At 42.2% G+C, this 14,237-nt stretch overlaps 1 protein-coding gene across 5 annotated transcripts in view; it reads right to left on the reverse strand.

The window, feature by feature from the left end:
* Positions 1–14,237, reverse strand: part of SPOCK3 (SPARC (osteonectin), cwcv and kazal like domains proteoglycan 3) — a 349,520-nt gene that overhangs the window by 34,045 nt on the left and 301,238 nt on the right. For all 5 annotated transcript variants that reach the window (XM_064148791.1, XM_064148793.1, XM_064148794.1 and 2 more), the window contains one exon: positions 12,195–12,309. In XM_064148791.1, the coding sequence (XP_064004861.1) occupies positions 12,195–12,309 (115 nt within the window). The remainder of the gene's footprint in view (positions 1–12,194; positions 12,310–14,237) is intronic.

Raw genomic sequence — 14,237 nt, forward strand, 5'->3', positions numbered from 1 at the left:
CAAGGAGGAAGGGGGGGGGGTTTTGAATGTAACTGCATTCCTGCTTGCACCACCATCTCAATAAGCTTAAAGATAAGAGTAATTAGATTGACAAAGGAGGGAGGCATGTGGAAGAGACTGTCTTTTGCATATTTAAATGGAAATGCATTCCTCCTGGTGCCACCTTTCCTGTATGAGCAAATAGAAGAACCAGGACTTTGAAGTTCATGAGGAAGACACTTAAGCAAGACCCCTTACTTCATCAAACATTACCAGAGGGACCACCGGATAAAAGGAGGCCTGTGTGGAAGAGACATCTCACATTCCTAAGAACTGATAAAGAAAACCCAACCTTTTCTTAGAACTTAGTAAATATGTAATAGAATAGGGTATAAAAGGAGAAAACTGAAGGCAAAGGATGTGCGTTGGGGTAGATCAGAGTCTCTCCTCGCACCCAGGCCTGTACATTGCTTGATTCCTGCAACTTTATATTAAAGCCTTAACTTGCATGAACACCAGTTTGTGCCTGTTAATTATGACAAATTGGGGGCTCGTCCGGGATATCACCAGACTCTGGGGGTTCACCTAGGGAGGGGCGCCCCACCTTTTTTTGGTGGCTCCCTGGGGAGACTCATACGGGGCTGGTGATATCCTGAACTCTGCCGGAATCAACCAATACATTTTTTGAGCTCCCTGATGAGGCTGTAATAGGTGATTGTAATTGTTTAATAAAGAAATATTTTAATAGAATTGTAATAGGTGATTGTAATTGTTAATAAGGAAACATTTTAATAGAATTGTAATAGGTGATTGTAATTGTTTAATAAGGAAACATTTTAATAGAATAGGAAACATTTTAATAGAATTGTAATAGGTGATTGTAATTGTTTAATAAGGAAACATATTAATAGAATTGTAATAGGTGATTGTAATTATCCAATAAATAAATATTTTAATAGAATGTTAAGCATGCTTAGCTGCAAAAGGCAGCGTATATACAGCTGTTGCAAATCAGGAGATATGCCTAACCCAGAGGTCATGCTATAGATGGTAATGTGCAAAGAATAAGCTAGCTAATTGCTGAGTATTTCAAAGACTAAAACTTTAGGTACATCCTTAATTTTGAGCTAAGAGAGAACATGCCACATGTGGAACTCGGGACATTAATCAGTCATATTCCAAGGACTAAGCTTTAGGTGCATCCTTAATTTTGAGATAAGAAGAGAACATGCCACATGTGGGACTCGGACATTAATCAGTCATGTTCCAAGGACTAAGCTTTAATTTTGAGAAGTGGGATTCGGGACATTAACCAGCCAAAGGAAGTCCATATATGGAGACGGGTGAACCAGAGGACACCTGAGGAGGACTGCTTACTTCATCCTCAACGACCACCAGAAGGGAAGGAAGACCCTAACCCAAAAGAAGGAACATGCGCAGAAAGGATGGATCTATGTAATTTGCAGGGCGGAACAACGCAGACAACATAGTATAAATATAGGCTAATTAAGAGACTTGGCACGGCAGTTGGTGGAGCGGTAACTCCCCTGTCGTCCAGCGCTGTAACTTTGCTCATATTCTACTTGCCTAATTGAATAAATTTGTAACCTGGACACTTTGATTTTGAGTCATTCTCAATTTATAACAAGGCTGCAGCCGCTTTTATAGACCCTTAATTCTGTGCGCACAGACCCGAGCGAAGACGACAGAGTCGTGAGTATTGCGGAAACCGTTCGGTTGGGTGGGATTCGACTGCCTGGTGTGAAAGAGTGTGTTTGAGACGGAGTCTGACTCCGAAGCGAGTGCGGAGGTCCGATAAGCCGCGGTTCCAAACTCCCGCGAGGGATTTGGCCGGTAAAGGATTCAAAGCGATTCCTATAGGATTCGTGGGTGGGTTAAAGGAGGGTCGTTTAGCCCCCTGCAAGACACTCTTTAGGCAGTCATGAAAGATGGGTCAAGTTGAGGACCCAAGACCTTAACAGAGGGAGCAAAACAAAATTACCAGATTAATGATTAAATATTGGAATGATAGGGGCCCCAGAAAAGCAAAACCAAAAATGAAATTAGTCTATTACTGTATGAGAATATGGCCAAAGGAGCCAGTACGGCCACATGTTCAGTGGCCTGTGTTTGAGTTTTTAGAGGACTGGGTTGGTCAAGCCCTGGTAGAGTGTGTGAGAAACAGGAAAACGTGTAGTCCGGAGGAGGGTAAATATGCTGAGCTCTGGGAACTATAAGCAGAAAGAAAAGTTACAGAGCTGTATGCTCGGAAGACGAGGGAGGAACGGGAGTCCTTAGGCTGGAACTCACTGCCCGTTCCAGCCTCTCCCTTGCTGCTGCCGCCGCTCCAGCCCCACCCCACCCCGGCCCCGCCGCTGCCGCTTGTCTCTCTCTCTCGTCGAGTTCCTTTTTTTCCCGGCGGCTCCAGTCCCAGTGCCGTCTAATGTTACAAGGGAGAATGTTGAGGCTGGCCTGTACCCACTAAGGGTTCAGGGGGCGGAACGTTATTGGATGATCCCTGAGGGGTGGCTGAGAGACTAGGTGGAAAGGCTGAAAAAGAGTTTAATAGATCTCAATCCAGTGGCAAAACGGCCGGAGAGGGATCAGAGGAATTCCTTAGAGAAGCCCAGAAGTTATCTGTCCACAGGGGCGCAGAAAAATAGAGAGCAAGAGCTAAAGATCCTTGTAACAGCAGTGAGGGAGGGTTGGACAGTACAAACTACAACTAAAGAATTAAAAAGGATGGGGCCCAAGGGGCCTCTGGAAAATCAGAATTCAAGAGAAAGAACCTCCTGTGTGTCATTGTTGCAATAAGAAGGGACATATCCAGCAATATCGCTGCAAAAGGACACAGGATGAGAAATTATTCAAGGAAGACTAGGGGAGTCAGGGGCTATATCTTTTGGAGACCTCACCATCTACTGAGCCCTTGATAAAATTATTAATAGGTTCCATAAGGAGGAAGAGGAGTTTTTTGATGGACACAGGAGCTGAAGGAGAACCATTTAAAGTACCTGTTTTAAAGGAAGTAGAAATGGAAGCAGAAGATAAAATTTGTCTAAATGATTTGTTATTATTACTGGAGGCAGAGCATAACCTACAAAGGAACTATCTCCCTCCAGAATTTCAGTGGGACAGGGATTAACCTTCTGGGTTTGTTCACTAAAGAAGGGATCAAAGGATCCCTTTACATGTGAATGAGAAGATCCATAGATAGGGAGAAGAAAACAGTTAAGGTGGACGGCATTACCCCAGGGATTTACAGAATTCCCCAACTTATTTGGTCAAACATTGGAGAAGGTATTAGAACAGCCGGTGTTTCCAGAAGAGATAAAAATTGTTACAGTATAGCAGGAAAAACTGAAGAGGCAGTCCGGGAAGCCACCGTACAGACTCTATTTTTTATTTTTATTTTTTTGAGCAAAGAGACTTAAGGTGTCAAAAACAGAAGTTACAATTCGTGGAATAAGAAGTAAAGTATTTAGTGCATTGGTTGAGCAAAGGGGAAAGAAACAAGACCCTGAAAGAACATCTGGGATCTTGGGGTTTAAGACTCCAGAAAATAAGAAGGAGTCAGGCAAGTATTGAGACTCCTTGGATATTGTAGACAATGGGTAGAAGGATATTGCAAAAGGGTAAAATACTTATTAATTATAGTAGGTCACCTAACCTAATGGGTGGAAGCTTACCCAGTGAGCAGAGCAACTGCACATATGGTGGTAAAGGTATTATTGGAAAATACAATACCAAGATATGGGGAAGTGGAACATACTGATTCAGATCAAGGGACACATTTTATCTCAAAATTAATTAGGAAAACCAAAACTGAGAAGTTTCTTTGTTGTAAAATGTGTCCTCATGGGGAAAAGTGTTACTGTCCTCTTCAAGAAGCTAGATCTTGGTGGAATCTCCCTGGAGGAATTTATTGCGTAGGGAACAGTGTTTGTGGGGGAGCTTTCCTTGAGTGGTTTTTGTAGGGAAGATTTTGAGGTATAAGGTCTTTTGTGTTGTTGTGACCTCCCCGTGAAGCTTTTACCTTAAAGGCAATGGCCACGGTGGAGAGGTTTTTGTGTCTGTTGGAAGCTCACGGAGCTCGCCCGTCTGTGGAAGGGCTGGGCTGGGCCCGTGAGAACTGAGTAACTGTCAGAGTGTGACGGAGCGGATTGTGGCCCTGCAGAAGGAGGCACGGGCCAAGTCGGAAAGGGCAAAGCTTTCATCTGTGCAGTTTTGGGTGCGTGTTTCGCCGCTTCGAGAGATGAAAAGCAAAGCCAAAACGAACGAGAGAATAAAATCATTTCCTCCTTGCAGGATCTGGTAGATTCCCTGCAAGGGCATATTGTAACTTTAAAGGACGAAGTGGCAGATCTTAAGGACAGATTAAAAACAGAACAGAAGTGGCAAAATTGTTTTTTTTGAAGAAGGAAGAACGGCAGGCAGAGCCTGCCTCCACATACCCTCAGGCAGAGCTGGCAGCAGCAGAGGAAGCTGCGGCTCACATGCGTCCTCTCATTAAAACCGAGATGCTGTATGAGGATGAGGATGGCACCCCTGCCATCACAACGAGAGAGATACTGAGCTGGCCAAACTGCGTAAAGAGTTTACACGTTCTGCTGGGGAGTCTGAGGTGGAATATGTATGGCGTGTTTCTAAAACTGGAGGTGATCAAATTAGGTTGACAGAGGCTGAAGCTACAGGCTATTGGGGTGCTAATGTGTTCCTAACTACGGGAAATAGGAGTGGTCCCTGGAGCCTTACTCAGCGAGCAACTTTCTGGGCTGGGGGGGCTTTGATTCAAAAGAGAGAGGAGAGCCTCTAGTTCTGAGGGGAGGCGTGAATCAGATAATGGAAAATGTGCAGAAGGCAGCTTGTTTGCAAATGGTCTGTGATCGAGAACTGAAACATCATTTTGAATCACCCCTTTCTCTCTTGGTGGACCCAAAGCGAATGACTCCTTTGGTCGGGGGCTTCCTGACTCCCTTAAGATGAAAGGCATCCAGCTTCAAAAGGAGATAGATGACACCCCACTTACCTCCCGAATACAAGCTGCTCTGAGGGAGAACTTAACACCCGGGAGGAGGCAGCCTGATTGCAGACAACGGTCGTGGGAGGAGGTGGCCAGAGAGCTATTAGGTTATGCCAGGCAGTATGGAGTGCCTGAGGAAGTTCATAAGCCTGAGCCTAGAGGCAGGTGAACATTAATCGCCCACCTCCGAGTCCAGACCCCCGGAGCCAGATGCTTCGAATCCCCAGGCGACACTGGGGGAAGGGAGCATCTGAATACTAGACAGTATTGGTGGTGAGTAGGCCGAAAGAAAAGGTATCCCAAAAGAAGTGATTGACGGGTTGTTCACAAGGCAGTTAGAAATGGTTGTGAAGCACTGGCCTGAGCCCACCCTCGATAAGAGGACAGGTGTGCCTCATAGGCACTGAGGCTTCACCCCTCTGTGGTGAGTGGGGGGGGTGAAGCATAGAGATCTGTGAGCTCACCAGTCAGTAGTGAAATTGTACCGGGTTTGGGAGGTGGATTCGGGTTTGTGCTTAGCTTGGCTTAAGCTGAAACGATCAAAAGCACTTACAGGCCCATTCAAAGTAATTAAGTCAACTCTGTTAAGAGCTTCACCTAGGGAAACTCAGGGAGTCTCTCGTTGGATGGGGGGTGTCCTGCACGGATACTTTACTGATAAAGACTTGGAAAGAACAAACTTGGTTAACTCTGTGGGAAGGCTCTTTTCTTGTGCTGCTCACCACAGGAACGGCGCTCAGAACAGCAGAGAAAAGACGGACACAGCCTCACGAGTAAAAGCACCTGTGCAGGAGGGACAAGTGACTTCGGACCCAGGAGAAACAAAGTGACACTAAGGCTAAGCACTGCTGGAATTTCTAAATACTTATCACTCCTGGGGGGGGCACTAATTGAGACTTCATAACCAATACTCAAACTGACCGAAGGTGTTGAAATTGTTACAAACAGGAGGGATTGTGTAGTGGGGAAGAGGTTTTTTGTTGTTGTTGTTTTGCCTGTTAGTTAGTTGTTTGTTTTGTTTGTGTGTTTTAATTTAACTTGTGACACATATTTCAAGGAAAACAAAAGGGCAGTGAGAGGCACCCAAGGAAACAAAAAGAGGGCAAGACCGGAGTGGGAACCAGTACTGTGGCTGAAGAAGGTCTGCCGAGGGCTGCAACCCCTCTGGGCTGTGACCGCCGAGTGACATGGCCCTGACCGGACCTCTGCTGTGCATATTTGGGTTAAGCCTCCTGTCCTGGAACAAGCCCAGAATTGCAGTGACTGCATTGCTGCGACTCGGAGGGGCAAAAATTGTGTCTCAAACACTGGTGTACCATACAATTTATGAGTACGAAGGATGAAAGTTAGATCCCTGTTATAAAAACCAGGGGTAAGGAGACGTTAAAAATCTCTTGTTATGATCCAAAGGAAGGACCCCTATCCATGGTGGGTAAAAGTAAGTGCAAATTATGAGAAAGGAAAATTGTTAGGAAGAAGCCAAATGGCTACTGACCGCAGCCAACCCTTTTGGGTCACTTTTGCTGCTTGCCAGGCTATTGACAACAACAGTGCTTCAAATTGTGGGAATATGGAGTGGAGATGTTATTATAGTGGGCAAGAAAAATATATTTGCCCAGAGGATCCTGGCCAGTACTGCCAGTATCGCAGAGAAAATCACAACATTTGGTATTTCATTCATTTTATCATGAAATAGAATCAGGAGTTAAGCATGAAATTCCAACAGTTGCTAAAAATATTTGTGTAAATTTGTCTGAGAATATTGCAAAATCATTTGAATGTAACCAATTGTTATGTCTGTGGAGGTACCAATCAAGGAGATCGATGGCCCTGGAAATCAATGGAAGCAAACATCCTGGAAAGTGGAGAGAGGTAACAGAAAGCACCAGTGGGTCCTACAAACCAATATAATTGGAAGAAGTTGCTGGCAGAGACTGGGTAATGGTCAATTTATAGGGAATTTGGAATGTGAAGGGGGTTACGTGGTAAAATGGTAGCAAATTCATAAATGGGTGGCCAGCCCTGGGTGGATATTATTGGATTGGAAACAATGAGACCCAGCTTCTTCCTGTTGCCTGTCTCCAAGGGAGTAAGATTAGGCAAACAGCTGTACACTGAGACTGACGAGCCAAGAAGGGCCAGGAGAGATCTCCAAATAGGAAATTGGAAAGACAACGAGTGGCCTCCTGAAAAGATCATTGCCTATTATGACCCTGCAACGTGGGCAGAAGATGGATCTTGGGGATATGGAACCCCAATGTATATGCTTAATAGAATAATTAGACTAAATTAGCTTTAGTGGGAGGGGGAGTGCTGATTGTGATATTAATTGTACCTTGTCTCATTCCATGGTTTGTAAGACTGATCACGATGGTTGTGCAAGGAATGCAAGTGACTCTTGTACCCCATAACCCAGAAGAGAGAACCAAACCCCAAACTATAATGATTGTTCAGGCGATAAAAGAAAGGAGGAAAGATGGAGAGTTAAACTCTCTAGAGCAAGTAATTGCCCGATTTGAAGCTAAAACACGAATCAATCTGATCAAAAAGCAAATGGGGGATTGTGAGAAATATATAGAATCATATGTTTGATCCAATCAATTCGTGGCAAGAGGTCACAGACAAGGAGGAAGGGGGGGGTTGAATGTAACTGCATTCCTGCTTGCACCACCATCTCAATAAGCTTAAAGATAAGAGTAATTAGATTGGTGAAGGAGGGAGGCATGTGGAAGAGACAGTCGTTTGCATATGGAAATGCATTCCTCCTGGTGCCACCTTTCCTGTATGAGCAAATAGAAGAACCAGGACTTTGAAGTTCATGAGGAAGACACTTAAGCAAGACCCCTTACTTCATCAAACATTACCAGAGGGACCACCAGATAAAAGGAGGCCTGTGTGGAAGAGACATCTCACATTCCTAAGAACTGATAAAGAAAACCCAACCTTTTCTTAGAACTTAGTAAATATGTAATAGAATAGGGTATAAAAGGAGAAAACTGAAGGCAAAGGATGTGCGTTGGGGTAGATCAGAATCTCTCCTCGCACCCAGGCCTGTACATTGCTTGATTCCTGCAACTTTATTAAAGCCTTAACTTGCATGAACACCAGTTTGTGCCTGTAATGTATGACAACTTCAAGCAATTCAAGCAAAGCTGGAAAATGCAAACCAAGGATTTAAACTGGAAAAGAGAATCTGTGGTGCAATATGCTGCTAGCCCTCTAGGGGGAGACTCGGCAGGCTCCTTACTGCCAAAAGGGGCAGCACAACCTACAGAGGTAAGCAGAGAACTTTGCAGAGAGGCTTTAGAGAAATTATTTACTCACAGATTAGCGTCTCCACAATCTTTCCGGGGCTGTGCTGATAATCCACAATGCAGTATGTGTTGTACCGGGTTTAAACCCAAAGCAAAGTGGCATTGGGCCATGTGCTGGCTCCCAGTAGGTTTCTGCCAGTTCACAGGACGCTGCTGTCTCTCTCAGCTGCCCCAGTGCTCTCAGGCTGTAACTGCAAGTTGCAGTAATGCAGCGTTACCGGGCCACTAGGCTCACCCAGGCTTACCCCTTTCTGCAGGGTCTAGGTAGCAGTTGCCTGCTGGCAGGTGGCTCTGGTAAAACCAAGGAGCTCGAACTTGGAGAGAGGTTCCTGACAACACATTACAGCTGGCTATGGTATTTGGGGCAGCGTTCAGCAAAGGCTTCCTTGCCTATGGACGATGTGCTGGGCGCTCGCTCTACGCCTGGGTAAACTGAGGCACAGCAAAGATCCCTCTTAGACAAGGCACAAAGCAACAAGGCACCTTGTTTACAATCTGAGTCCTGTCATTTGCCCAGCCATTGATTTGACCATTGGCAACAGAGAAAAACAGACCCATTGACCAATAGAATGGCATTTACCCGAATTGGGGTGAAGGCATGCGTCTCCCACAATGTGAGAATTAGGTACACACCTTGTTTACCACAAGATGTGGACATGAGCAAATCATGTCTGGAAGATCCTTGTTATTCAAACTCCGTAGCACTGAGCTCCTCTGTCTTTTTCCTAATTTTCCCCAGACTCTAGAGGGGGAAGAGGGATTATACCTGGACATGCCAATACATATATTTGGTTTGTTTTGGATTTATTTAGGACTTATTTTGGGTCCCTTAGCCCTTCCACTAAAAGCATTAACCTTATTTTGCCTCTTCATCAAATCTCTGGGCAACTGATGCCATGTGGTATATAGCTTAAAACACTTAGTGGAATTCCATTTAAAGAAAACAATTGTGTGCTTACAAAAAAGTTCTTGTAACCAAAGTTATAACAGATTTTGAGTTCTGTTACAATAAAGACTGAAATTTAGTTAATGGCACTCACTTTCTATTTCTCATGTCTTCTGGCCTTTGGCATTATAAAGAAATGATACTGGAGTTTGAATATTGTAGTAAAATGTAGCAGCTGGAAAAGTCCTCTATTTTGTTTGCTCTGACAGTCTGTCAGGACTGGATTAGTGCTAATTCCCATACTCACATAGGATCTTTCTAATTTCTCTTTTACATAATAAAGCACAAGTACTCTTGGCCCCCTAGCAGCTTAAATCTTCAAAAAGAGTTAATTCTTAGGAGTTCATTCCTAATTAAAAACAATTCCATTTTGTCAAAGCCAATAAAATTTGACCATAAATTGTTTTCAGTGTTTTAAATACAGGAGTACCACAACCAGAAGGGGCTTGCAAAATACACAGATAGCAAAAATTGAATCTGGTGAAACAGCTTCCAGCAGAGAAAAAGCTAATTTTGCTTTGGTAAAAACTGAGAGCAGTGATATTATATTAACAAAATAACACTGGAGAATGGTAGGCCTAATACTTACAGAGAAACTTCTCTGTGCTTTTTCTTCACTTCATGTCCACTGTTAAGCAAATATCCCCTTATTTATGCTGGAGAAGCAGCAATTTTTGCTAGTGAATACTGCAACTGCATTAATGCTGTATTACATATATCTTATCAAAGGGGCCACATTAACCATGTTAGATGGTGTCTTCCAGTGTTTTTCACTGGTGCTGGCAACGTGAGCAGGTATTATTTAACATACCTATTTATCTATGCAGTTACCACACAAAACTGTAAATTGATGGTTTGAAAAGCCTCAAGGCTTTCGCATTTTGTGGAGAAGTTACAGCATAGTGAATATTTCATTACACATATTCACGGAATATTCAATTAAAAATCAATATAGCTGAGGACCAAGAAACTGACCTAAGGAGTGATTTAGAGCAGTTTTCTAATCAACTTGCATACCTCCACATACCTTAGTATTCGTAGTGGTCATCTCTGTTCACTGTTAAAAGACATACATTCATTTTTAAACTAGGGAACAAAAGTCGTTCTGGCAGTAGCTACAATTTGTCGTGCAAACAATAAGATTTCTTGCACAATAAATTTGGAATAGTACATCAAACCAGAACAGAATACCAACATTAACATAATGCAGGAAATTAATGATGTTTTCTTTTATCTTTATAAAACTGCTACAGAAAAAAAAATCTTCCGTATATTTCCAATGAGGATACAGGACATTTGTACATAATGATCTCAGCTTACTCATCAGAACTGTGACTATACAGAGAGAAGAAAGAAATACATCTAAGAGAACAGTCTAAAGAAACACAAGAAATACAGACACACAGACACCCTTGGCATCTTCAGGTCCATGGAGGCCTAAAACTTCATGCTAGGGTGGTGTAAGAGGGAAGAATTGGTATGTGGCTGATTGGACTTAGGGCAACAGGCCAATAGGCCAGAGATAAAGCCTGGGAATAACAGGGTCTGCAAGCTCTCAAGTGATAAAACTAAAGAAAACAGACCCTGCAAGTATCATCCCTGTAATCAGAGGCCGGAATGTGGTGTTGGCTAAACAGCATGTCGAGCCAGCAATGACCTTGAAAAGCTCTGCAGAGGACAACCAGCTGCAGGGAGAGCTGAAGATGATGAAGGCTCCCCCTGCTAGGGGGTCGCACAACCACTAAAGAAAACAGTGTGCATGGGCAGTAGAGCAGGTCATTATGTAACAAATTGCAAACTAAGGGAGGAGCTTGGTTCCCCTTGGTTCAGCCTTCTGGGGAGTACTGGACACACGCCACAGAATTCTGAACACATACATCCCCAGAGCATAGGTGGCTGAGCTGAGAGAAGGCACCAGTCTCACCAGCATAACAGGCGCTGTTGCATGGTGGAGATGCCTATCTTTCGAGATGGCAGCTGATCAGCTCTGCTAGCTATGCATCTCAGGATCTTTGCTGGCCAGTGGGACAGGGTGAGTATAGACTGCTCTTCAATCAATAGAGCTACTTGGGATTATTTGTCCTATCTTATTCAGCATTGTAGTTTCTTCCATATACCTTTCCCTCTACAACTGTAGCATATGAGCTGTAAGTATTGTGGTTTCCAGTATACCTTTCTCATTATGGTTTTAAAGTTTAAGCTATAATAAAGTATTGAAATTGTACCCGGAGCGGGGCACCCATGTGTGAGTGCATTCCTTGGTCCCCAGAGAACTCAATGGAACAGGTGGTTCTCTGCTCAGGAATATCAAAGACTCTATTATGTTTCATTGAAGAACAACCTTCCAAAGTCACCTGCAAGTCACTGAAATACAAATATGCTTAGCTACAAATCTTTTTTTCTCCCATTGCATAAATGGCTAAGAAGCAGTGCAAATCAACTGCATTTTCCAGCAGCCTAATTGTGTATCTGGCTCCAAGGGAAGTAGATTTATTCCTGGTTTTCAAAGAACTCACTTTTATATGACAGTCTTTACTAGTAGTTCCATAGCTTAAGCTCAAGTGCTTACTCCTACACACAGTAACAAGGATTTTTAAGTTTCAGGGGTTTATATCACACTTTTCTTTGAATATTTAATTGGAAACACTGAGGAACAAAGAAGGAAGTACAGCCATAAACATCTCAAGGAGTACTAAAGAGTACAAAAAAGAGCAACAATAACTCGTCCTACTATAACTGCATTTAAAAGCTACAGTAGCATTCTACTGTAGGAACAACTTCAAAACTCACAAAGAAAGTAACCATGGATAAAATAAATGTATTTTTATTCCAGAATAATCAGTGCTTGTGGTCACTGCACTCTTCTGTGAGCAAAATCTCTTCTTTCTAGAAACAACCTGTTAAAAATATCACACAAATTATCACCACTCACCTCTCCTATCATTTCTGCCTACATTTGTGGATTTGTCAGAAGGGCAAGGGCAACGTCCTTCACATTTCACTGAGATTTGTTTTCCTGAGAGACAGGCTTGATAGTCTAATTTGCACTGTAAGGAGAGAGAATGACTATCATTAATATAAACATCTTTTGTAATAAAAATTATAGCTCTAAGTATTTTGAAGTAATCTTTCATGAAGTGTTTAAGTCTTTGCAGACACAGATACCAGGAAAAATTTTCTGCAGTATATGTCACCTTTGTACCAAGAGTTAGATCAGATAAAGGTACACACAGAGTTTTTTTTGTTCTCTAACCTGGCTACGTGTGCTAGTTTGAGGCTAACTGGAATATTTTAGTGAGAACAATTAGATTATAGGCTGTGAAAAAAAAAATGGTGATGTCTACTCCACTCATAGGTTTGCTGAGACATAAAACCAACACAAACATAGATAAGACAGCGTGTGTGTCTCTGTCTCTTGTAGTGTGTGTTTCCCTTCTGCTTGGATCTGTGTAACTAATCCTTTTGCTTTCTAACCCCCCTGGCTGATCCTCCAAACTCACCTTCCATGTAAGGCAAAGTCTGGGATAAGGTAGAGGGGTGGAAAGGAGGTGGAAGGGTGGTTGGGAGCCCCTCCTGGGGACTCTGTTTCTGGGAGGGCTGTTGTGTTTCTGTATTACTTTTAACTTGTATATTTCTGTATATAGCTGTATATATTTGTAATATATTGTAAATACCTGCTTGTACATTGTGCTAAGCTGTGAATATAAAGCTTCATTCCTTAACTTCCAGATGGCTGAGTCTAGTCTGGGGGATTTCTTAAGAGTGGGAGGGCAGGTAACTCCCAAACCATCACACTGCAGTCTCAGATTTAACTGAAGCATGTATGCACTTGAAATGTTAGATTGATTTGAATATGCATACTAAATAGAAGCAGCACAGGTTTTATTTATATTATCTAAGCAAATAGAAAAGGCAACAATATCAACTATTTATAGGATGTGAATAACAGTGAATTATTGTAGAATTTATAATTTAATTTCTACCTTTAAGATGACAGAATCCTAGTAAAGTGTAATAACAAATAAAATGAAAAGCTGTGCCTGACTGCAGTTCTGAAGTGACAGACTTCTCCAGTACAGAAACTGGTTCATTTATGTGGTTATGATCTGTATACTTACAGTTCAAATTCAAAAATTATAAAAAAGTAGAATGGAGTTGTTGTTTCAAGTATATAAAAGTAACATAGCTGAAGATGACACACATAGGAAAAAAAATTATTATAAACATCATTATTGATACTGAAAAGCAGAACTTTTATTCCAAAAGGAAAAACAAAACAAACAAACTAAAAAACAAGAACAACAAAGAAACCACTCACAACCCAAAACCAAACCAAAGGAGAAAATACAAAGTTAAGAATCTACAAAGTGCTTTTACACAAAAGTAAAGGAGCAGAACAGTCATGAAGAACATTTCATCCTTGAACAAAGAATGCAAGAGGTCTCCTTAGTCAGGTACGTGTACAGTTGAGATTTTCACCAGTATGCAGATTGCACTGAGAATTTACAGAACTTTACCAGCTTTTCACATCATCTAATTTATATCCTTGCCATGAAGTCCTGCAATTCTCTACCTAACACAAGCTGAATTGCATTATTGTAATGAAATACCATATTGCAATGCTGTCAATACTAAAAAGAAGACATTTAGGAGAGGAGAGAATACCCCAAGTTTGCATATTTATATAAAATTATCATTATAGTTCAGTTCCGAATGTGCTACCTTTTGCCATGGCATGGTTAATCAAGAGTGAGGCTAAAAAACTCAACAACTTCATTCTAACAGAAGGGAAAACCTGCTCCAATTGATAACTAAACATATAAGTACTAGTGCCTCATAAAGGACCATAAAAAATGAAGCAAAGCAAACAGCTGTCTATGCTGACAATGAACAACTGAATACCTTTTGTCCCCCTGCATAATTATGACTAACAGTGCTTGTGTTAGTCATAATGTCCACCAGACCTCCTTCCAGA

This window comes from Pogoniulus pusillus, chromosome 9 (genome assembly GCF_015220805.1).
Source record: "Pogoniulus pusillus isolate bPogPus1 chromosome 9, bPogPus1.pri, whole genome shotgun sequence".
NCBI lineage: Eukaryota > Metazoa > Chordata > Aves > Piciformes > Lybiidae > Pogoniulus > Pogoniulus pusillus.